Source organism: Borostomias antarcticus, assembly GCF_949987555.1.
Source record: "Borostomias antarcticus genome assembly, chromosome: 22".
NCBI classification, from domain to species: domain Eukaryota; kingdom Metazoa; phylum Chordata; class Actinopteri; order Stomiiformes; family Stomiidae; genus Borostomias; species Borostomias antarcticus.
Window position 1 is genome coordinate 17,443,627 of NC_140255.1, and position 24,427 is coordinate 17,468,053.

Here is a 24,427-nt window from a genome sequence, read left to right on the forward strand (position 1 = left end):
CTGATGGCCTCCTCGTGTCCAACAGGCTGACGTCTCATTCATCGTGTGCCATGAATAAGTCAGGAGTCAAAGGAAGTGACTAACGCTAACTAGTTTGAGACCACATCGTGTCGGTCCATTCCCCTCTGGACAATCTGACCTTGACACCCTTCAGTCCTTCCTAAACCACACTATTTCTGTGCTCTGACAGACCGAGGACAAGACTCAGGAAGCTCCCAGAAGGTCTGTTGACAGGCAGGCAGGTGGGAAGACAGGAAAAAGAGGTTTACGTCTTGGTCTTTGCTTCAGTTTGCTTGAGGGCTATAGGTGACAGCACGTATGTGTTGAAGCGCACTACAGTTGGACTGTGTGTACAATGTACCCGGCTGCCATTGGACAACAATGCTCTGAGTTTACAGAGGGTTTACCCACAGTTCTGTCTGTCATGTTGGTTAACATCGAGTCGGGTCTAATATTTGTTTTCATTTGTTTTCTGTTCTATCTGGGTGTGTGTGCTATTATATATTTTATCTGCGCGTGTGTGTGCTATTATGTAGTTGATCTGCGCGTGTGTGCTATTATGTATTTTATCTGTGTGTGTGTGTGTGCTATTGTATGTATTGCGGCCGGTTTGTTTGCAGTGTGGTTGCTGTGCAGCTGTCCATCGCCTCAGAGAATAGGGAATCGATGGTGGGTGGATTTCTTATTGTCCCCTCTGGGGTGATGGGAGGTGTTATCATCATCATCATCATCATCAACATTTATTTTACTAGGCAAGTTAATTAAGAGCAACTCTCATTTACAATAACGGCCTAGGTGGGGTTAAAAGCCCCCTAGGGGATGGGGATGGGGAATAAACTAAAAAAGAGGTAGAACAAGGAACAGGATTAAAAATACAAGACAAGTACACAAATATAGGCATCACAATCAGTGGCAGGATTAAGACGGACACGGCACATAACATTCATGGCAACAACAAGCGGCGCCAGAAAAACATGGACAGACCAAACAGAATTACAGAAACAACGTCTGAGCGGTAGATTACATCGCCAAAGTCGAGTAGAGGAAGGACAGTCATCTGGACCAGGGTGCGTTTCGCCGATGTAGTGAAGGAGGAGCGGTTTCTATAAATAAAGCTAAGCCTAGCTTTGACCTTGGCCTGTAGTTTAGACAGATGTGCCGAGAATGACAGGGTGCTGTCGATCCACACTCCTCGGTACTTATAGGAGGTGACCACTTCCAGCTTTTTGCCATCTGCGGCCACGATAGTGTCCGTCAGTGTCAGTCAGGGAGGCACCTTTGCGGCCGAACCACATCAGTTTGGTCTTGCTGGTGTTTAGGACCAGGCCGAGGGCAGAGAAGCCACCTTGGATTTTTAGGAAACTCTCCTGGAGAGTTTACAGAACAGCATCGGGGGAGGGACCAGAGGTGTACAGGACTGTGTCATCGGCGTAGAGGTGTATCATGGAGTTTCCCGCGAACTGACCTATATTATTAATGTAAATTGAGAAGAGGACCGGTGCTAGAATGGAACCTTGGGGCACCCCTTTCGAGATGGATAGGGGTTGGGACAGTAGGTTGTCCGATTTTACTGACTGGGTTCGACCGGATAGATAGTTATCAAACCATGCTACTGTTTGATTTGTGACACCTATGCATTTCAATTGTTCCAAAAGCCATTTATGATCTACTGTGTCGAAGACTGAGACCAGAGGACTCTTCACAGGGCTGTACTGTTTTACTGATTCGGCCGATCAAGAAGAGGTCAGGGGATGTAGTTATATAGACACTGGACCATACGCCGACGAAATGCACACACACACACATGCACACACACTCTCTCTCACACGCACGCACACACACACATGTGCACACAGTGTGGGAGTGCAGGTGTCTGCCCGCTTGACCAGTCATGCCTCTGCCCAACCTGCTTGCCCTGACTTGCTTGTACATTTGCTGTGTGTGTGTACAGTATGTGTGTTTGTATCCATGGGACTAGCCATTATGTCCAAGTGCTCCTAAATGCTAGAGTTAGCCTCCGTTCTGACTGAGCAGGTGGTCCTGCCGTGGACCTGAAGCTGGGGGACAGGGATCTTCATCAGTCCTGTAACTGAACGTCGAGGAGCATGTCCTCAGAGAGACACTCTACCCTCCAACAGTCAAGACGTAGAGGACCATGTCCTCAGAGAGACACTCTACCCTCCAACAGTCAAGACGTAGAGGACCATGTCCTCAGAGAGACACTCTACCCTCCAACAGTCAAGACGTAGAGGACCATGTCCTCAGAGAGACACTCTACCCTCCAACAGTCAAGACGTAGAGGACCATGTCCTCAGGGAGACACTCTACCCTCCAACAGTCAAGACGTAGAGGACCATGTCCTCAGAGAGACACTCTACCCTCCAACAGTCAAGACGTAGAGGACCATGTCCTCAGAGAGACACTCTACCCTCCAACAGTCAAGACGTAGAGGACCATGTCCTCAGAGAGACACTCTACCCTCCAACAGTCAAGACGTCGAGGACCATGTCCTCAGAGAGACACGCTACCCTCCAACAGTCAAGACGTAGAGGACCATGTCCTCAGAGAGACACTCTACCCTCCAACAGTCAAGACGTAGAGGACCATGTCCTCAGAGAGACACTCTACCCTCCAACAGTCAAGACGTAGAGGACCATGTCCTCAGAGAGACAATCTACCCTCCAACAGTCAAGATGTAGAGGACCATGTCCTCAGAGAGACACTCTACCCTCCAACAGTCAAGACGTAGAGGACCATGTCCTCAGAGAGACACTCTACCCTCCAACAGTCAAGACGTAGAGGACCATGTCCTCAGAGAGACACTCTACCCTCCAACAGTCAAGACGTAGAGGACCATGTCCTCAGAGAGACACTCTACCCTCCAACAGTCAAGACGTAGAGGACCATGTCCTCAGAGAGACACTCTACCCTCCAACAGTCAAGACGTAGAGGACCATGTCCTCAGAGAGACACTCTACCCTCCAACAGTCAAGACGTAGAGGACCATGTCCTCAGAGAGACACTCTACCCTCCAACAGTCAAGACGTAGAGGACCATGTCCTCAGAGAGACACTCTACCCCTCCAACAGTCAAGACGTAGAGGACCATGTCCTCAGAGAGACACTCTACCCTCCAACAGTCAAGACGTAGAGGACCATGTCCTCAGAGAGACACTCTACCCTCCAACAGTCAAGACGTAGAGGACCATGTCCTCAGAGAGACACTCTACCCCTCCAACAGTCAAGACGTAGAGGACCATGTCCTCAGAGAGACACTCTACCCTCCAACAGTCAAGACGTAGAGGACCATGTCCTCAGAGAGACACTCTACCCTCCAACAGTCAAGACGTAGAGGACCATGTCCTCAGAGAGACACTCTACCCTCCAACAGTCAAGACGTAGAGGACCATGTCCTCAGAGAGACACTCTACCCTCCTCCATGAACCCAAGGAGGTGGTGCAGAGGCTCAAGCTGTTACAGAAGCCTTAGTCCATCGTCCATGTCTTTTATTGGCATCCACTCATGCGTGTCAGGTGCCCGTGTCACTACTGACAGACTGCTGCCTGGGAGGAGTACCAGCCTGGAAGTGGTACCAGCCTTTGTGGTGTGTGGGAGGGGTGTGTGTGCGTGTGTGCGTGTGTGTGTGTGTGTGTGTGTGTGTGTGTGTGTGTGTGTGTGTGTGTGTGTGTGTGTGTGTGTGTGTGCGTGTGTGTGGGGGGGGGGTGTGTGTGTGTGTGGGTGTGTGTGTGTGTGTGTGTGTGTTGTGGGGGTTGGGAGGGACTGGTCAGCAGCTGTGATGTATGTGTGTGTGTGCGTGTGTGTGTGTGTGTGTGTGTGTGTGTGTGTGTGTGTGTGTGTGTGTGTGTGTGTGTGTGTGTGTGAAGCGTTGGTCAGGTAACCCAAGGAACAGAGGGAGCAGATGGGAGAGGTGTACTGATCACTGCTGCCACACACCCACTTAGACACATTAATACACACGAGCGCGCGCACACACACACACACACACACACACACAGTACACTACCAACACTGCCAGATGTGGCGAGTGCTGCAGCCTGCCTGTCTGGCTGACCAGGAAGCAGACTCACAGCAACAGAGTGAGGTGTTTCAAGGCCGGGTGTCACGTCCTCCCCTGGTCACATGTCTGCTATAGAGAAGACCTCTGGCCTCAGCTAGAGAGAAGAGCTTGGTGGTTTACAACACCGTCTTTCCTGAGAAACCTGAACTAAACCTCAACGTCAGTGCGGCTGGGTGCGCAGTGTGTACGTGTATGTGTGTGTGTGTTTGTGTGTCTGTGTGTGTGTGTGTGTGTGTGTGTGTGTGTGTGTGTGTGTACGTAGTGTGTGCATGTTTGTGTGTGTGTGTGTGTGTGTGTGTGTGTGTGCGTGCATTGGAGAACATCTGATCCTCCAACACGGTCAAACCCTTCCAAAGTAGTGTTCCTCCTCTCTCTCTCTCTCTCTCTCTCTCTCTCCCTCTGTCTCTCTCTCTCTTTCTCTCTCTCTCTCTCTGTCTCTTTCTCTCTCTCTCTCTCTCTCTCTCTCTCTCTCTGTCTCTCTCTCTCTCTCTCTCTCTCTCTCTGTCTCTCTCTCTGTCTCTCTCTCTCTCTCTCTCTCTCTCTCTCTCTCTCTCTCTCTGAGCACACTATTGGCAGATGAAAGAGCAGTCTGTGCTGGAGAGAGGCGAGTAAAAAGACAATGCATCCTTGTTACTAAAAATGAGGAGAGGAAGTATTTGGGCAGAATGTCCCTCCCTCGTCCTCACTTCCCCTCCTCTCCTCTGTGCTCCCCTCCATCCCTCTCTCCTCCCCTCTCCTCCTCTGCATCTCTCTCTCCTACCCTCTCCTCTCCTGTCCTCCCCTCCATCCCCCATTCCTCCCCTCCATCCGCCTCTCCTCCCCTCTCTGTCCTGCTGATTGCAGCTCCGCGCGGCTGCTTTGTTCCCTGAGCCCTGTAATAGTGCATGTTTAAAAGTCAGATCTCTCCCCTTGAATTTCAATCAAGGGGCTTCAAAGTGAGCAGTGGAGCGGCAGAGGGGTCATCAAACGATCCATGGCCCCTATAAGCCGCGCGCTACTAGTCACGCCGCACTGGCCCCTCCGGCTAGAGGACCCTCGAGCGAGATGCCCCTCTGGCTAGTATTTCAACCCTGAACGTGCGCCCAGCAGTCCCTCCATTGGGTCCGTGTGGATTAGAGTGACCGTCCAGTCCAGAACAAGTGTTCTCAGCTCTGATTGGCTGGTGGTGAGAGGAGAGAGCATGGAAGATCATCTCCCGAGTTGAAGAAATGTCCTGGGCTCGTGACGAGCAATCGAGGCCCTTTTACCCTAGTGTAATTGAATGAGTTGTCATCATAATTATGGTTATTAAAGCCTGACACAGTGCTGTGCCCTTGTGTACCAGATGGAGAGAGCTAGGCTGGATCTGAATGGTAGCAATGTCAGCCTGATAGTTAGTAATGGCTGATGATGGACGATGATGGTGCTGGCCTTTGGGTAAATGACATGGATGACACAATGGCTGCCTCAATCCCAGTGCACTCTCTGTCTCCGCATGTGCTCTGTGGGGCAAGAGGTCTGCCACCTCCTGTACACCTCTTCAGTTGCAGGATACATAAAAGCACTGTTTAAATCACCAGAGCCTGTGGGCTGTCAAGCTCTCTCTCTCTCTCTCTCTCTCTCTCCTTTCCCCCCTCTCTCTCTCTCTCACTCCCCCCCCCCTCTCTCTGTCCACATCATCACATCCATTGACAGCTGAGAGTCATTTTTATTGTCTTGTCTATAGACTTGCCTGTTAACGCAGTGGCAGATGGTTGTTGTGGGAAACTATTTGCATGCGTTGATGGTTGAATGCTGAGTGGTGTGATGGGCCCATACACGTCACATGCCTTGCCCTGCAGAGCAATCAGCTGCCATTGACACGCTCATTCAAGAGTCATGCTACAGACCGTTTATGTTGCACACTAGCAATTGTGCGTTAGCAACCTCTATCTCTTTCTCTCTCTCTCTCTCTCTTTTCATCTCCCTCCCTCTCTCAGATGGTGGTTCTGCTGGACCCCATGGAGGACCCCGACGACATCCTGCGTGCCAACCGCTCTAGGGAGAAGACCTACATGTTTGACGTGGCATTCGACTACTCAGCCAATCAGGTAAGAGTGTCATGCTCTTTGTGGTCAACTCCCCTGGCCTGGAGGAGAGGAAACAGGCTAAGAGAACAGATACTATGACCCTCATCACGTGTTGTCCTCTAACCCTAACCCTTCGTGTAGGAGGAGGTGTATCGAGCCACAACCAAAGGGCTGATCGAAGGCCTCATCTCAGGCTACAATGCCACTGTCTTCGCTTACGGACCCACAGGTGTGTGTGTGTGTGTGTGTGTGTGTGTGTGCGCGTGTGTGTGCGCGTGTTGCATAAGTACAACTTTCACATCATGTGAGAAACACTAAGCTGCATGTCTACTACGATATTTTTAAAGAAAACCTTGCTAGTTTTAATATAGAAATCTGATCTGCTAGACAAGCCCATTTCACCAATCTGATTTCACAGAATCATAACAATCCGAGAGTGCTTTTTACAACTATTGATTCTCTCATAAATCCTGGCCCAAAAAGCCACTCCCTAATCTCCTCATTTTCCAAATGCAAAGAGTTTGCAGTACAGTATTCTTCAGAGACAAGATAGCAAATATCAGACTGAATCTAGATTGTACCATCCTAAATGTGTGTGAGCCACAGCCTTCAGCTACTCTTCCTGTGTCTAAAACTGTTATGAGTCACTTTGTTGCTACTGATAAAGAAACACTCAGGAAAGAAGTCATGCAACTAAAGCCCTCCACTTGCGAACGTGACCCTATCCCTACACCATTTTAAAAAACGGTTTTCACCTGTTTAGAGGAGGAAGTGCTACTGTAGCAATTATGTGTGTGTGTCTGTGTGTGTGTGTGTGTGTGTGTGTGCGTGTGCGTGCGTGCGTAGGTTGTGGGAAGACGTATACAATGTTGGGGACGGACAAGGAGCCGGGGATCTACGTGCGAACGCTGAATGACTTGTTCCACGCCATCGAGGAGAGCAGCGATGACATGCAGTACAGCGTCTCCATGTCCTACCTGGAGGTGAGACCTCCGCACGTATCTCTCAGGAATACCACCCAAAACAGGACTCGAATCTAAATCTAGTTCACCCAAGATCAACGATGGTGTTGACACACTACAGCTCTGTCCCTGTTTATTTAAACGGCCAGGATGTTCGACATACTGTCTTTGTGTGCCCAAACTACCACAGCACAGATCCAATGACCACCATCCACTAACACTCAAACAGTTAATGATAAGATGTACAACATTAATAAAACAGCCACTTACTGTCTAAAAGCCAATGAGATCCCAGTTTGGAGAGTGGTGCCCAGTGTCTGGTTGGCTGAGAGATTATCTCAGTTACCTCGCTGTCATAAGCCCACCCAGCATAGCTGTTTGTATTTCAAATTATAGTGAACTAGTATAGTGGACTAATGCTGTGCCTGTGTGGATAACAGAACTCTCGTAGGTGAACTATAGAGTGGTAAGGTGTGATGTAATTTGTAGGCTTATGGTTAGGGTAAGGCAAGTGTGAGGGTCAGGTTAGGGTCTGGTTTGGGTTAGGATTAGGGGGAGGCCTGTCCGCACCGGAACCTGTTCTGGACCTCCTGTCTGCCATGTTTACTTAGCCTCGTGAGACCATCCTGATTATGCGAGCTCACATTCTGTTTCTCTCACATATCAGTCTGGATACTCTCCATAGAGATCAGTTAGTGCCAGATCACAAAACAATCTCCCCAATCAGTGTTGGTTCTGAGGAATTTGAAATACAAACAGCTGCGCTGGGTGGGCTTATGACAGCGAGGAGCAGTTTAAGTTACCGCATGATAGAAGGACAGATGGTTCATCCAATCACCTGACAATTTTCTTTTTTCTGTTTGGAAAAGGGCACCTTCCACCTTTCCACTGGAGAGTTCCTAGATGGTTATGCGAAGCGAACCATCTGGCACGTCAGGTTAATGTTTACTGGGCTAGCTATGAACATGCATGTGGAATTCACATTCCTTGTAGCAAAATCTGTCAATGGGGAAAAAAAAATCAGCAGATGATATCTTGGATACAAGATTGAGCAGTTTTGTTTATATATGTGTGGTATTTATTCAGTTTCAATAATCTCAGCTACATCGACCTCAGAACCAACAAAGAGCTTCGAAATTTGCAAAACCCATCTTCAATTATGTATTTTAACTTTTATAACAAAACGTTCTCCAGTCTGGGAGTCTCTGTTAAATACAGACCTTACTTTTGCTATTTTTCGTGAATCTCCCCATTCATCCCAGGAGGAACCATCTGTCTATCACCGTCTATCAGAGAGAGAGAGAGATACAAAGAAACTGACAGATGATGGGGAAGTTCTTTGTCAGAAGAACAGAGAATGAAAAGAGAACTTTACCATCCTTAATCAGATTCACTTGGAAGAGAGGGTTGTTTTCACATTGTCAAACCTTGTCATTTGAATTGATGATTGTCACTTTGATTTTTACCACTAATCTGTATTGTCCTCTACTGTTCGAGTGGGAGCAGGGATGCAGATCGTGTATGAAGCAGTGTGTATTCTCTCCCAGCCCGCAGATGTGTGTATGTGTGTGTGACATGGGTGTTTGCTGTGTCTAGGGAGCAATCTGCTGCTGCTGAGCTCCCAGCACAAAGAGGTTAAATGGTGTTTTATGGCCCCGACCAACCATGCACACACATCTGCTCCCTTTCTCTTTCAAATCAGATGCTCGTTCACGTGCCTCTCACACATCCACTCAGAAACACGGATACACAAGCTTACTTTTCTCATCACCATGGCTGGGGTTCGATCTCCCGTCAAGGGAGGATTTTTCAGCATTAAAAAAATAAAGATCCTTGAATTATCGAATCCTTGAAAAACATCCAGGCAAGTGAAAACAGAGCACGTGCACACGTGCATGCATAGAAAGTGAAATAGGCGTGAGACCACAAGACTTACTCCCCTCTCTGCTCTGCATTTAGCGCTTTTAAACCTGTCTGTCCTTGGACTCGCCATCAACCAGAAGAAATGTATTTTATACCTGGCTCTCCTTGGACTCGCCATCAACCCGAAGAAATGTCTTTTATACCTGGCTCTCCTTGTACTCGCCCAGCTTAACCAGAAGAAATGTCTTTTATACCTGGCTCTCCTTGTACTCGCCCATCTTAACCAGAAGAAATGTCTTTTATACCTGGCTCTCCTTGTACTCCCATCAACCAGAAGAAATGTCTTTTATACCTGGCTCTCCTTGGACTCGCCATCAACCAGAAGAAATGTCTTTTATACCTGGCTCTCCTTGTGCTCGCCCAGCTTAACCAGAAGAAATGTCTTTTATACCTGGCTCTCCTTGTACTCGCCCATCTTAACCAGAAGAAATGTCTTTTATACCTGGCTCTCCTTGTACTCGCCCAGCTTAACCAGGAGAAATGTCTTTTATACCTGGCTCTCCTTGGACTCGCCATCAACCAGAAGAAATGTCTTTTATACCTGGCTCTCCTTGGACTCGCCCAGCTTAACCAGAAGAAATGTCTTTTTCCCTCCACCTGAAAGGATAGGATGTCACCTACTGTTCCTCTCTCTCTCTCTCTCTCTCTCTCTCTCTCTCTCTCTCTCTCTCTCTCTCTCTCTCTCTGAGCTCACCTCCAGGATGTCACCTACTGTGCCTCTCTCTCTCTCTCTCTCTCTCTCTCTCTCTCTCTCTCTCTCTCCTTCTCTCTTTCTCGCTCTCTCTCTCTCTCCTTCTCTCTCTCTCTCTCTCTCTCTCTCTCTCTCTGAGCTCACCTCCACTGAGCTGTGCCTCTCTCTCTCTCTCTCTCTCTCTCTCTCTCTCTCTCTCTCTGTCTCTGTGGTCAACTCCAGGATGTCAGTCGACACAAAATCAAAGCTACAGTACTTTTATTATTCCCTGAAAACAACCATCAGTTGCTAATGCCAGATGACAGGGAGCATGTCTGGGTTGCTGAATGAGGATCCGACGTGTTTGAGCTGGTTCTGGTCTGAGCTCTGACTTGGAGGCTTTCAAGTCTATCCAAGGTGGTTATCTTGTGGCGGTGGACGGCACTGTACATAAATACCCTTTTTCCTGCAACTTCAGAATACTTCAATGGATTTAAACTTCAAACTCAGCTTTCACCAAACTGTGACTGCTGTCACTCCCATGATGTAGAGCTGTGGATGAGGGGGTATATTAACCTGTGGATGTGGGTGTATATTAACCTGTAGATGTGGGTGTATATTAACCTGTAGATGTGGATGTATATTAACTGTCGATGTGGATGTATATTAACCAGTGGATGTGGGTGTATAACCTATGGGTGAGGGTCTTTATTTACCGGTGGATGTGGGTGTATATTAACCTGTAGATGTGGGTGTATATGAACCTGTGGATGTGGAGCTGTGGATGTGGGTGTACTGTACAGTATATTAACCTCCCCTGGTTGTTCCAGATCTATAATGAGGTGATCCGAGACCTGCTCAACCCCTCCTCTGGCTTCCTGGACCTGAGGGAGGACTCCAAGGGGGAGATCCAGGTGGCAGGCATCACAGAGGTGTCCACCATCAACGCCCGCGAGGTCAGACTCCTCGGCTGCTCATACACACATCGCTGGATCACAGAATAACACACACACACACGGGTACACGTGTGTACATGCACACGCATGCATGTATAAAAGTAACAATTGAATTTGGCGACCATATCCCAGACGCCTCCGTACAGCTGGAAGGCGATCAGTTGTTTTTCAATTCAATTCAATAACCTTTATTTAAACTCGAAGGACACTGAGGTTGCCCTCATTTACAGTGACGACGAGTAAAAGAGATAAAATAGTACAAAGATAAACATGAATAAAACAGAGGTAAGGCAATAATAACACTAAAAGCACAAAATGAAAATAGAGTAAAATAAGTTAAAATAAATAAGAACAGAACAAGAAATACAGCTAAAAACAATTACAGTAAGATGGGCATGTGTTTAGAGCGGGCCGTGACCCTGTTCTCTCCGGTAAAAGCCGTTGTGGGGGGATCTGTTTTTACATGAATCACTCATGGTCACTCATTACTGTGATCCAGCAGCACTGCTTTCCACAGCTGGAATCCTTATTCATAAACTGCAGCCCATTCTATTCCCCCGTGCAAGTTCAGCTCATTCATTCTGTGCGTAGCCTACATCGCTCCTAGCAAAAGCCGGCTCGCAGAACAGATCGAGTGTCGAACTAAACCATTGCCATCGCACAGAGGCAACACAATGTGCTTTACAGAGAGCAATGGTGGGTGGACATAGGTCCTACCACTACATATTACAGAGGGAAGCAAAAAAAACAGTTCACCCAGGGACAGAAAAAGTGAGCTGTAAAAATTGTTCTCTGACCTCTCTCAACGAGATGATCGAGCAAGCTCCTGGAAAATATTTGTCTATTGGCTAGGAGCATTTACAGAGCAATAAACACGGGCTAAATACTTCATAGGAGAGACATGCCTATCAGTAGAGTATATAAATAGTTACAGAGATGTTGCCTACATGGTAAGCCATTATGTGTTAGATAACCCTGTAGTCCATAATAGGATATTTAAGTGGATCATATCGCAAAGCACAATAAGCACTTAGCAGACGGGCTCATAAAGAATGTAGAGTAAACTAGGTATAGCCGCTAAGCAGAGGTTGGGAGACAAAAAGCAGACTAGAGAGCAAAGAGTAAAAATGGGGCCCCCATCACACTGAATCACAACCTAGTGATCACTATTGACTCCTTCCGCTTCCTGGGCACCACTATCTCCCGGGACCTCAAATGGGAACTGAAGACCAGCTCCCTTGTGAAGAAGACACAGCAGAGGATGTACTTCCTGAGGCAGTTGAAGAAATTCGGACTACCGAAGAAAATGATGGTACTCTTCTACACCTCCATCATCGAGTCCATTACCTCCTCCATCACCATCTGGTTCTCTGCTGCTACAGCCAAGGACTGGGCCAGACTGCTGGTCCTACACAACTCCAGGACCCAGAAGCGGGCCAGGAAGATTGCGGCCGAGCCCTCCCATTCTGAGCCATAATCTCTCCGTGCCACTCCCTTCAGGCCGGAGGCTATGGTCCATCAGGACCACAGAGGCAGCTTCGTCCCCATGGCCATCAGCCTCATCAACAAGGCTTATGTCCCCTCTGACGTCCCCCACACCACCACCGTTGAGAGTCACCATTGAGTGACACTTGCACATGACCACTGAATGTACTGTATAGGACGCACGGCACTGACATATCACGCCCCACACACCATATACACATACACACACTCACATACACATTAAATACACTCAAATGCACACTCACTGTATTTACACTGACCGCACTACTTTTTGTATATTGTTTTTTCTTAGCTTATCCTTTTTTTGCATTTGCATTTTGCACTTGGTCTTTGCACTGTCCTGTCTCGTCCCTGCACCCTGTCCAATGTTCCTGTATCTGTCCGTGTGTGTGTGTGTATGTCTGTGTGTGTCTGTGTGTGTCTGTCCGTGTGTGTGTGTGTCAGATCATGGAACTGCTGATGAAGGGTAATAAGCAGCGTACCCAGGAGCCCACGGCGGCCAATCAGACGTCGTCGCGGTCCCACGCGGTGCTGCAGGTGGCGGTGAGGCAGCAGAGCCGCTGCAGAGACGTGCTGCAGGAGGTCCGCTTCGCCCGCCTCTTCATGATCGACCTGGCCGGCTCCGAACGCGCCTCGCAGGTACCTCTCATCCAGCCAACCGTTGTGTGCGTGGGGGGAGGGGTGTATGTGATAGGGGGGTAGCTACGTGGATGTGTGTGTGCAGTGAGAAATGTAGCTAGGTGGATGGGAGTGTGTGTGTGTGTGGTGAGAGTGGTAGGTAGGTGGATATGTGTGTGTGTGTGTGTGTGTGTGTGTGTGTGTGTGTGTGTGTGTGTGTGTGTGTGTGTGTGTGTGTGTGTGTGTGTGTGGTGAGAGGGATAGGTAGGTGTGTGTGTATGTGTGTGTGTGTGTTTGTGCGTGCGTGTGTGTGTGTGTGTGTGGTGAGAGGGATAGTTAGGTGTATGTGTGTGTGTGTGTGTGTTTGTGCGTGTGTGTGTGTGTGTGTGTGTGTGTGTGTGTGTGTGTGTGTGGCCATCCCCCCTCCTTCCCCAGTCCCTCCAGCAGACAGCCATCTCAGTGTGTGCTCCCCTCTGCAATGCTTGGCAGCCATGTTTTATGATGGCCCATAGGTAGAGTGGTGTTGTAACGTTATTACCCCCTCCCTCGTTGTTAATCTGCTCTTTCACGCTGCTGGAGAAACTAGAAGCCTCTGGAGGTACTGATGAAGACCCGTCATAGAGGAGTCGGGTTAGGGTTAGAGTTCACAACCCCTAGGTCTACCCCACAGTTAGAGACAGGACCAGAAGATGCCAAGAAAGGGTTAATGTGTCTACATTCTCTCAACTCTGGACAGTCCGCTTCCCTGTCACCGTTACAAAATGGTGCTCTGTAAAGTTTCTAGTCTCCCACCGTTTTATAGCTGATTTATAGAATGGTAGCTACTTTGTTGAACACATGACTTTGGAATCATGCCAGCACTGTCGACAAAGGGTACAATGTTGGGGAAGGTGATGTTTATGTGTTTGATGTACGCCACAAAATAACTTGACATACTGTAAAGGTCTTTGGAGGCTACTTCCCTCTTTTGAGGGTGAGTAGGAAGTGTGCAAAACAACAAAATTCCTGAGCCTTCAAAATATTTAAGACCAACTGTGTAGTTCACATCGATCTGTTCATAATGAATGTGTTACATTACCATCCACATAAAAGCTGTAGTTCCCTCTGTGACATGGGCAAAACATTCACTCAAGACGACAGGGAGAGAGCACTTATTTACCATGGAGACTGGTAGAAAGGTTAACCAGCCACATCGATGTATGGCTGCTATGGATCGTTATGTCCTTTAGAGTTAGGGGAACAAAGAGCGCTTCATCAGTGCTGGTCTGGGGACAATCTCTCTTAGTGGCATGTGTTTTTCTGCTGGTGAAAGGCTGTGGCAGAGAGCAACAACAGGTAGGAGGATGGGGAGAAAGTGAGGACATACTGCCACCTGCCGGTTGAGACTGTCATTGTTTGTTTTTGAGGCACCTGGTTTTGTCCGAACATCTACAAATGAATATAGCTTCTCTCTTTCTAACTCTCTCTCTCTCTCTTTCTCTCTTTCTCTCTCTCTTTCTCTCAGACTCAGAACAGGGGCCAGAGGCTAAAAGAGGGAGCACACATCAACCGTTCGCTCCTAGCTTTGGGAAACTGCATCAATGCCTTGAGCGAGAAAAATGGCAACAAATATGTCAACTATCGGGACAGCAAGCTGACTCGCCTGCTAAAGGTAGAGTATGCCTGACAAATCATTCTTACTATGTATACAACGTATCATTTTATATACTGTATCAGCATAGGAATAAAGTTTTGATTGATTGATTGATTGAATCATTCACGTCCTGTGATGGGTTTGATTGACAGGACTCGCTAGGAGGGAACAGCCGAACGGTGATGATCGCCCACATCAGCCCCGCCTCCCTGGCCTTCGAGGAGTCTCGGAACACGCTGGCCTACGCTGACCGTGCCAAAAGCATTCGCACACGGGTGAGCTTATACGACACAGTCTACGATCCTGCAGGGAAGACTTATTAAAGCGCACTAGATAGTCGAGTGTGACCCGCTGTCCCCTTACTGACCCCTGGTTACTAATGGTCTCCCTGTGCTACGTGGCGCCTCTAGGTGAAGAGGAACCTGCTCAACGTGTCCTATCACATTGCTCAGTACACCAGCATCATCTCCGACCTTCGCAGCGAGATACAGCGGCTGAAGAAGAAGATTGCAGATCAAGCCAGCCGCCATCCGAACTCTGACCGCACAGACATCCGTCATGTTCAGGGTAAAGCTCTGACCTGTCCCGGCCTGCTGACTCTGCCTTCAGCCCTCATGCTGGCTGGCACCATATATCCCTCACATTGGTTGACACCTGAATATCAGAGCCTGGGGAAAATCAGTTCCCCGTCTCCGTCTGGTGTAGTGGTAAATGGTAAATGGACTGCACTTCTATAGCACTTTTATCCAAAGTTCACCCATTCACACACACATCACACACCAATGGCAGCAGCTGCCATTCAGTGTCTTGCCCGAGGACACTTTGGAGGAGGCGGGATTCGAACCGCCGACCCTATGATCATTAGACGACCCGCTCTACCACTGAGCCACACCCACAGTGTGTATTAGTGTCTGTGTGGGCCTTAGTGCTTAGTGTATCCATTTTCCCTGTCTCATATTTTACCTCGCTCCTACCTACTCTCCCCTCCCGTCCTCTCCCCTCCCCTCCCCTCCCCTTCCCTCCTCTCTTCTCCCCTCCCCTCCCCTCCCCTCCCCTCCCCTCCCCTCCCCTCCCCTCCCCTCCCCTCCCCTCCCCTCCCCTCCCCTCCTCTCTGTAGCGGAGGTCCAGGCCCACACCTCCCAGCAGAGCCGGGCAGAGATGGACCAGCTGAGGGAGCAGCTCCTGGAGGCCTTTCGCCAGCAGATGGAGATCAGGAAGAGCCTGATGGAGCTGGACAACAGCAACATGGAAATCCAGATGGACACCTCCAAACACCTGCTCACCATCACAGAGTCAGTCAGCCCTGTACTAATGCGACATATATGGATTTTTACACCCTTCATATAATTGTCGATGTGAAAGGATTGATGATGTGATGTCTTACCTGATGGTTACAGTAGGTGGACTGTTTGAATACTCCTGACAGTTATCTCCCATCTAAACATGTGTGAGGGGGTCTAGAAGTGTGGGTCTAGATATTATTTTTGCATATTATCTGTATTACTTCCTCCCAACAATATAGTTGTCCAGGATTCACAAAGTAAATGATAAATGAACAAAACTAATGGATCTATGTTGTTGTTGTTGTTGTTGTCTGTAGCTGGGAGCAGGAGCGGGGTCGGAGGAGGAGGAAGTGGCGTGCTGAGAGGAGGAAGGAGAGCTTCAACAAGGACGAGAGTGAGAAGGACTCTGACTCTCCGGAGTCCCCCCCAGACGGCACAGAGACCCAGGAGGTCGCCATGGCCAGAGAGAACCTGGTCACTCTCATGGCCGAACAAAAGAAGATACGCAAACAGAAGGTATGTAGTAGCGTTGTAGTCAAGATCACCTAAACCGAGACCAAGTCATGACCAAGGCCACAGTGTATAGAGGCCGAGACAAGACCAAGACTTTGAGGGGTTGAGACTGAGTCATGACCAAGACCAAGGCGAGACCGAGTCAAGACCAGGGCCAGGCCTGTGCGAGTCCCACACTGCATGACACACTTACCATAAAACATTCCCACCTCTTTCATTGCCATACAATTGAATGATATTCCTGCAGTTGTGGTTTTGAAATAAAATCCCGAGTCCTCTTTGTCCAAGATCAAGACAAGAAAAATGCGGTCGATTACGAGACAAGACTGAGACCTTAAAAAAACTGGTCTCGAGACCCTTGCGGCGTTCCAAATCGTGTACTTTTTTCTACCAGTATGTACTACAGCTGCCCCTATGAAGTACGTACTTTGCACGCAGTACGCATACAATTGGGATATACCACTTTGTCGTGACATTGCGCCTTCAAATTGCCCACATCCATCATAGTCCATAACGCGACATTCGTCCACAGCTGTCCCGACTCACACAGGATTTCCGTAATTTCCGCTGCGCACAGGATTGTGGGTCAGAATAACCAAAAAAACCTGAATGGCTTGCATACTGCAATATACTGTATGACCGGATGTAGTAGGACATCCTGGTATTTTTGCCATACTGCATGTGGCATACTATACCTTTTTGGCATACTATATAGTATGGAAGCATATAGTATGGAAGTATGTGATTCAGAATGCAGCCCCAAACTGGGCTCAAGCACTACAACACTAGACTGTAGATCTCCACTTTAAACTCCAGGGGGAGCCCCACTACAACATGAGCATTCACAAACACACACAGACACACACTTGTTAATGTTTCTACCATATTTGTTTGTACTGATTTTTATTTGGACCCCAGGAAGACTAGTCTGTCGCTTGTGCGTCGACTAATGGCGATCCATAATAAACAATAAACATACATACAGAAGAGCATACACAAACACACACGGAAGAGGGGTTACTTACTTACTTTACTACATTTTGTAGTCTCAACTGCTGTTTGTCCTCCCGGCCCCTAGGCGTCGCTGGAGCGCCGGTTCTTGGAGCTGCGGGAGCGCGCGCGGCGCCTGGAGGAGCTGCTGCCGCGGCGGGTGAGCTCGGAGGAGCAGCGAGAGGTCCTGGGCCTGCTCTGCAAGGTCCACGAGCTGGAGATTGGGAACGCAGAGATGCAGTCCCACGCCCTGCTCAAGGACAACGTCATTCGCCAGAAGAACTTTGTGGTGCAGCGCTTTGAGCGACACAGGCACCTGTGTGACGAGATCATCCAGCAGCAGAGGCAGTTCATCCATGGTGCGTCCCATCACAGTCAACAAACACTCTTTACTTGACTTTAGAGCAGAGCCTGTGAGTTTGGTGACTTTATAGCAGAGCTTGTGAGTTTAGTGACATTAGAGTAGAGCTCATGAGCTTGGTGTTTTTAGAGCAGAGCTCGTGAGCGGCGGCGTATTTAGGCATGGGTGGCATCTCGCAGGGGGCGGCAAGAGGAGCAGAAAAAGAAAACGGAAGAAGAAAAAAAACTCAGTGAAAAGTAAACAAACTCCCCCTCGTCAACAAATCGCACGACAATCAGAATTGCCTGTCAGCACCCGCCCCCCCCCACACACACACACACACACTTTGTGGGGGGCACCGTAGCGGGGGGATCGGCCAGGGTGGCATATCAGATAGAAACGCTACTGCTTGTGAGTTTGGTGACGTTATAGCAGAGCTTATAAGTTTGGTGTTTTTTGAGCCGAGCTTATGAGTTTGGCGTCTTTTGAGGTAGACTCACTGCTGATTGTGGCGTCCACGGCTGAGTGAACCAGGGGCATGCACACGCATGCATTCATTTATTTGAGAAAGTTGACTTCACGTTAGGTGTTCTCATATGTAAAGTAATCTAACCTTTGATGTGTGTTTGTTTGTTTGTCTGTTTGTTGGTGTGTGTGTGTGCATGTGTGTATGTGTTCTGCAGACCACAGTCTCCTAGTCCCTTCTCACCTCCAGGAGCTATATGAGACGTACCTGAGAGAGCTGGATGAGAGGAACCTGGACAGAGCCATGGCCCTGGACAAGGTCACTGGACGCACTCTCAAGGTAGGCAACACAATCCATAGACGCACACACACACACGCACACACACACACACACCAGGCTCAATCCTCCCTCTGTTCCATCTGCTGTCTGCAGGAGGGCTCTCTGCCCAAGATCCCCCTGCCCAGCCGGGGCCGTGACCCACTGCAGGACCTGGACTCGGACCAGGAGAGTGTGCGCACCGTGGGCTCGGACACCAGGCACGGGCGGACCAGGGTCCGCAGACACACCCTGCCCCCCATCCTACCCGAGTCTGAGGGGTAAGGGCCTGGGCCCCCCTCCCTCTCACGATCACAGCATGCCCTGTCCCAGAGGGAGTTGACGTTCTTCTCTCTCTCACACAGGGACAACAACCGGGTGTTCAAGAGCAGCCCTCACGCCAGACAGATGAAGCACACAGCGGTGATGACGCCTCCTCCCATCCACATCAACGGGCAGGGGAACCGCGAGGTGAGGCCTGCCAATCACATACTGTATGGATTTAGTTATGTGTTTACTGTAGTTAAGGTGTTGGCCGCAAGTCGTGTGTGCCTGGGAAGTGATGTTACCTATGCTTCGTTGTGTGGGTTTTGAAATGTACCTGGTTGAGTTTTCATCAGTAAAAAGTTGAACGTGATATAGCCTCTGTTTATTCTTCATTATCAGTTCCAGGAATGTCAGGTCAATAATTTTTCAGTAGTACAGTGTGGTGTGCAGGGCTGGACTGGGACAAAAAATCGGCCCTGGCATTTTTGGCCCAGACCGGCCCACCACAATCGGCCGGACCCAGGGCTGGACTGGGTGAATATTTCCTACCGGGAAATGTAGCCCCAGTCAGGCCACTAGCCGAGCCGACGCGGTGAGATGGAACACCTTCAGTTTCGTTTTGTTGACGGGGGGGTGCTTCGCGATTTGTTGACGGGGGGGGGGGGGGTGCTGCTGCGCGATTTGTTGACGGGGGGGGGGGATGCTGCTGCGCGATTTCTTGACGGGGGGGGGGGGGGGGGGTGCTGCTGCGCGATTTGTTGACGGGGGGACAGGCCAGCTGGCTCTCTAACGGCCCACGCAAATGACACCTGAAACTAACAGAGGGAGGGGTGGGGCCTACATATGATTGGGCCAGCCCAGTGTCAGTATAGAAAATGGACCAATGGGCCGCTGTCCCTGCTCTATGGGCCGTTCGTTAGCTCTTTTTTTTTTTAGATCGGCCCACAAGTAGGTCCGGCCCACCGGGCATTTGCCCGGTACGCCACATGGCCAGTCCGGCCCTGGTGGTGTGTGTTCAGTAGGACAGTTACTATTGTTGTAGTACTAGTGGACAGTAGTGCAGTTGTACTGTAGTTTGGTAGTACAGTAGGACCCCACTTATCCGAACCCAACGGGACCGAAGGTCGTTCGTATCTCTGAAATGTGCGGATGACTGAAACTTAGCTATGTTAAAATGCACCAAATTCAATAAGTGGTTAACCCACTGTGTTAGTAGGGTTGTTTCATATAGACTCATAATAGACCGAAATACCCTTAATTACTTGTGAAAATGCATCAAAATTGCAATCAAATAGCCAACTAAACTCATATAGCCTAGCCTATAATAGACCTACAGTAGCCTATAATAAAATAAACAAATTTCCACTTGAGTGCGTGCTTTGAATACAGTAGCCTACTTTATTCTCAAATGAGGCCTGCGCTGCATCGATAGGCTACTGTATTCGCAGAACAAAATGGTATAGCCTGAAAACAACCCAACATTAGAACAATTAGAGCAAATGATAATCAATAAATAAATAAATGAAATGACAGACAAGTTGTAGTGTCTTAGGCTATCGTAGCCTAAAAGAAAGTCTCTAAAACAACCGATGTAGGCTAACGTGGCCTAGGCTGTAGGCTATTATTTAACAAATACAGTAGGCCTAGTAGGCTAATCTACATGCTCACAACACGTCTGTGTTCCTGAAGTCCATTAACTGGGAACGAAAAATGACTCGATGCTCCTCTGCTTCAGGTTGCTGACGCGCTTTCTGGCTTCCAAGGAATGCAGCTCTCGCGCAGCAGACTCGTTTGCGTTTTGCGCTCGACATTAGAGTAACAAAGAAATGAGACGTGACAGTAGGCTACAGCCTACAGGCAACATGTAGGTCTACATACAGTTCTGTTTTTATTCACAGTAGGATACAGTACTGTAAAGAAAATCCCACCAGTAACCAGATAGCAGGCTAAAAAAAAGAAGAACTTTTGAAGCCTGTCCGGTAGACCGGGAGGTTCGGATCTCTGAAGTTCGGATGAGTGGGGTCCTACTGTAGTAGTAAACAATAGTGTAGTTCTTAATGTTGTAGTAACAGGCATTGGTACCGATTTACGTTTCTGCCAGTGGGTGCTCAAAACAGTTGGATGCTTCACCACTCCCATGTCCAACCTTCTGCGTGCACGCGCACACACACACACACACACACACACACACACAAAATATTTAACGGGATTGGAGATCACAATACACACCATTAAACACATGGAAAGTAACAATTAATGCCACCAATTATTTAGTAAAAACGCTCACATAAATCCAGGCCCTATTGTTGTGGTGGTAATAATGCTCTGTGGTACATGGTGGTAACACTCTGTGGTACATGGTGGTAATAACACTCTGGTACATGGTGGTAGTAACGCTCTGTGGTACGTGGCGGTAGTAATGCTCTGTGGTACATGGTGGTAGTAACGCTCTGTGGTACATGGTGGTAATAACACTCTGGTACATGGTGGTAGTAACGCTCTGTGGTACATGGTGGTAGTAACACTCTGTGGTACATGGTGGTAATAACGCTCTGTGGTACATGGTGGTAGTAACGCTCTGTGGTACATGGTGGTAATAACGCTCTGTGGTACATGGTGGTAATAACGCTCTGTGGTACATGGCGGTAGTAATGCTCTGTGGTACATGGTGGTAGTAATGCTCTGTGCTACGTGGTGGTAGTAACGCTCTGTGGTACGTGGTGGTAGTAACACTGTGGTACATGGTGGTAGTAACGCGTGGTGCATGTTCTCCAGCTGCAGCCGTTGGCTCCCCCGGAGCCTACCCTGAGCTACAGTCACCTCAGCCACAGTGTCAGCAGCCAGCTGGACTCCTCCCCCGAGAGCAGCGAGACTGGCGCAGATGTGCTTCTCACACGCAAAGGTAAGCGGTCCCCTAACCCCACCCCTCACTTAACCCCACCCTGGATATGAGAGAGGAGGAGGACAGACTGAGAAGGGAGAGGGGAGGAGGCTGAGGGGACAATCAGATGGATGATTTGATAGCATGGAACCCGATATCAACAAATACTCAGTTGTAACTTGAGGCATACCATTATAATTGTTAATTTAAGCCCTTATCTCCATACAAAGAAATGTGATCTCCTTTGACTCCACAGAGAGGCAGCAGATCCTGAAAGGGGTCCAGAGCATCGCTGTGAAGGCGGCTCGGCGGCGCTCCAAAGCCCTGGAGGTAGACTCCCTCCGGCTGCCTCCCCCCTCCTCACCCCTGGATCCCAAGAAGCAGAAGAGCAGTCTGTCTCTCAGCGAGCCGCCACCTAGGGTCCAATGCCTGCGCCGCGGCAGGCAGCCCAGTCCAGAGCTCCAGCACGCCACTTCGGACGACAACCTGTCCAGCAGCACAGGGGAGGGCCCTGGACCCCCCCAGGGCACCTGGACACGCCCACGCCACTGCCAGCCTGCCCCCAAAAACCCCACCCCCAGAGAGCAGGACTTTGAGGCTCGCCGCAGGAAGAGGCGCTCCAGGTCATTTGAGGTCACGGGTCAGGCAGTGAGTGTTGCTTTTATATCTAGAGGTACCTCCATGAGAGAACGTCATTACACTTATAAATAAACACGTCTGTGTTTGCAAAACATGGTATGGTGTAATTTATAAAAGTACTTACTTGACTTGAGCCCTTGGCTCCTCCAAGGAACATAGGCCATTGACAAATGTTTTCCAACTCACTTGGTTGGGGCCATGTTTTCCCAGCTATGCCCACTCCCAGACATCTGTGTGTGGACCACCCTCCTCCAACTGTTCCTGGTCTTCCACGTTGGGGGTCGGGCGTGGGGTTAACATCCCAATTAGAGCCCGATCGATATCAGGTTTTTGGGTCTGATACCGATATTAATTTAGGAGAGTCTTAGCTGACCGATACCGATATTTTGGACCGATATATAAAAAAAAGTGCAACATTTTCAAATCAAGCTGAATTATTATTTTTTTATTTAAATTTCTAATTATCACAATATTCAGTGTCAATATATGACAAGAACATTTCTGTTTGAATGAACAAAAACAAAAAATGCACAAATGAACATGCTATTTTAGCAATCTAACATGGACCAGGACCTGTACCACTGGAGGTTAGCCTCTCCAGTCTCTAGTACTGCCACTCAAGCAGTGGCAGATTATAAAATAGGAAACAACGCTTCTCAGCATTTTGACCTAGGAGAGATGTTTGACCTAGGAGAGAGAGTAAGAAAGAGAGATCAGCAAAATCATCCCCTTCGACCCCTCTGCCCACCACTGGTTCTAGTCAGCAGCCAGGAGGCTGCAGCTCCAATGTGTTCCAACAGCCGCCTTAATGTTCCATACACCGAGAGGGTGCGTTAAAGAGAGACAAGCCTTAATGTTCCATACACCGAGAGGGTGCGTTAAAGAGAGACAAGCCTTAATGTTCCATACACCGAGAGGGTGCGTTAAAGAGAGACAAGCCTTAATGTTCCATACACCGAGAGGGTGCGTTAAAGAGAGACAAGCCTTGATGTTCCATACACCGAGAGGGTGCGTTAAAGAGAGACAAGCCTTAATGTTCCATACACCGAGAGGGTGCGTTAAAGAGAGACAAGCCTTAATGTTCCATACACCGAGAGGGTGCGTTAAAGAGAGACAAGCCTTAATGTTCCATACACCGAGAGGGTGCGTTAAAGAGAGACAAGCCTTAATGTTCCATACACCGAGAGGGTGCATTAAAGAGAGACAAGCCTTAATGTTCCATACACCGAGAGGGTGCGTTAAAGAGAGACAAGCCTTAATGTTCCATACTGTACACCGAGAGGGTGCGTTAAAGAGAGACAAGCCTTAATGTTCCATACACCGAGAGGGTGCGTTAAAGAGAGACAAGCCTTAATGTTCCATACAGGTGCGTTAAAGAGAGACAAGCCTTAATGTTCCATACACCGAGAGGGTGCGTTAAAGAGAGACAAGCCTTAATGTTCCATACACCGAGAGGGTGCGTTAAAGAGAGACAAGCCTTAATGTTCCATACACCGAGAGGGTGCGTTAAAGAGAGACAAGCCTTAATGTTCCATACACCGAGAGGGTGTGTTAAAGAGAGACAAGCCTTAATGTTCCGTACACCGAGAGGGTGCGTTAAAGAGAGACAAGCCTTAATGTTCCGTACACCGAGAGGGTGCGTTAAAGAGAGACAAGCCTTAATGTTCCGTACACCGAGAGGGTGCGTTAAAGAGAGACAAGCCTTAATGTTCCATACACCGAGAGGGTGCGTTAAAGAGAGACAAGCCTTAATGTTCCATACACCGAGAGGGTGCGTTAAAGAGAGACAAGCCTTAATGTTCCATACACCCAGAGGGTGCGTTAAAGAGAGACAAGCCTTAATGTTTCATACACCGAGAGGGTGCGTTAAAGAGAGACAAGCCTTAAAGTTCCATACACCGAGAGGGTGCGTTAAAGAGAGACAAGCCTTAATGTTCCATACACCGAGAGGGTGCGTTAAAGAGAGACAAGCCTTAATGTTCCATACACCGAGAGGGTGCGTTAAAAGAGAGACAAGCCTTAATGTTCCATACACCGAGAGGGTGCGTTAAAGAGAGACAAGCCTTAATGTTCCATACACCGAGAGGGTGCGTTAAAGAGAGACAAGCCTTAATGTTCCATACACCGAGAGGGTGCGTTAAAGAGAGACAAGCCTTAATGTTCCATACACCGAGAGGGTGCGTTAAAGAGAGACAAGCCTTAATGTTTCATACACCCAGAGGGTGCGTTAAAGAGAGACAAGCCTTGATGTTCCATACACCGAGAGGGTGCGTTAAAGAGAGCCAAGCGACAATCAAGCGTGATGTGGCCTATAGTGGTGTCGACTGCCCTGTCATTTGC

At 48.8% G+C, this 24,427-nt stretch overlaps 1 protein-coding gene across 1 annotated transcript in view; it reads left to right on the forward strand.

Moving 5' to 3' along the window:
* Window positions 1-24,427, forward strand: part of kif19 (kinesin family member 19) — a gene marked incomplete at both ends in the record, with an annotated part of 45,280 nt that overhangs the window by 19,332 nt on the left and 1,521 nt on the right. The window contains 16 exons of the mRNA XM_084456427.1: window positions 6,036-6,146; window positions 6,267-6,354; window positions 6,972-7,108; window positions 10,511-10,636; window positions 12,587-12,781; window positions 14,265-14,411; window positions 14,546-14,668; window positions 14,804-14,960; window positions 15,511-15,685; window positions 15,994-16,192; window positions 17,268-17,538; window positions 18,203-18,324; window positions 18,418-18,581; window positions 18,666-18,771; window positions 21,343-21,469; window positions 21,705-22,096. Coding sequence (XP_084312553.1) covers window positions 6,036-6,146; window positions 6,267-6,354; window positions 6,972-7,108; window positions 10,511-10,636; window positions 12,587-12,781; window positions 14,265-14,411; window positions 14,546-14,668; window positions 14,804-14,960; window positions 15,511-15,685; window positions 15,994-16,192; window positions 17,268-17,538; window positions 18,203-18,324; window positions 18,418-18,581; window positions 18,666-18,771; window positions 21,343-21,469; window positions 21,705-22,096 — 2,640 coding nt within the window. The remainder of the gene's footprint in view (window positions 1-6,035; window positions 6,147-6,266; window positions 6,355-6,971; window positions 7,109-10,510; window positions 10,637-12,586; window positions 12,782-14,264; window positions 14,412-14,545; window positions 14,669-14,803; window positions 14,961-15,510; window positions 15,686-15,993; window positions 16,193-17,267; window positions 17,539-18,202; window positions 18,325-18,417; window positions 18,582-18,665; window positions 18,772-21,342; window positions 21,470-21,704; window positions 22,097-24,427) is intronic.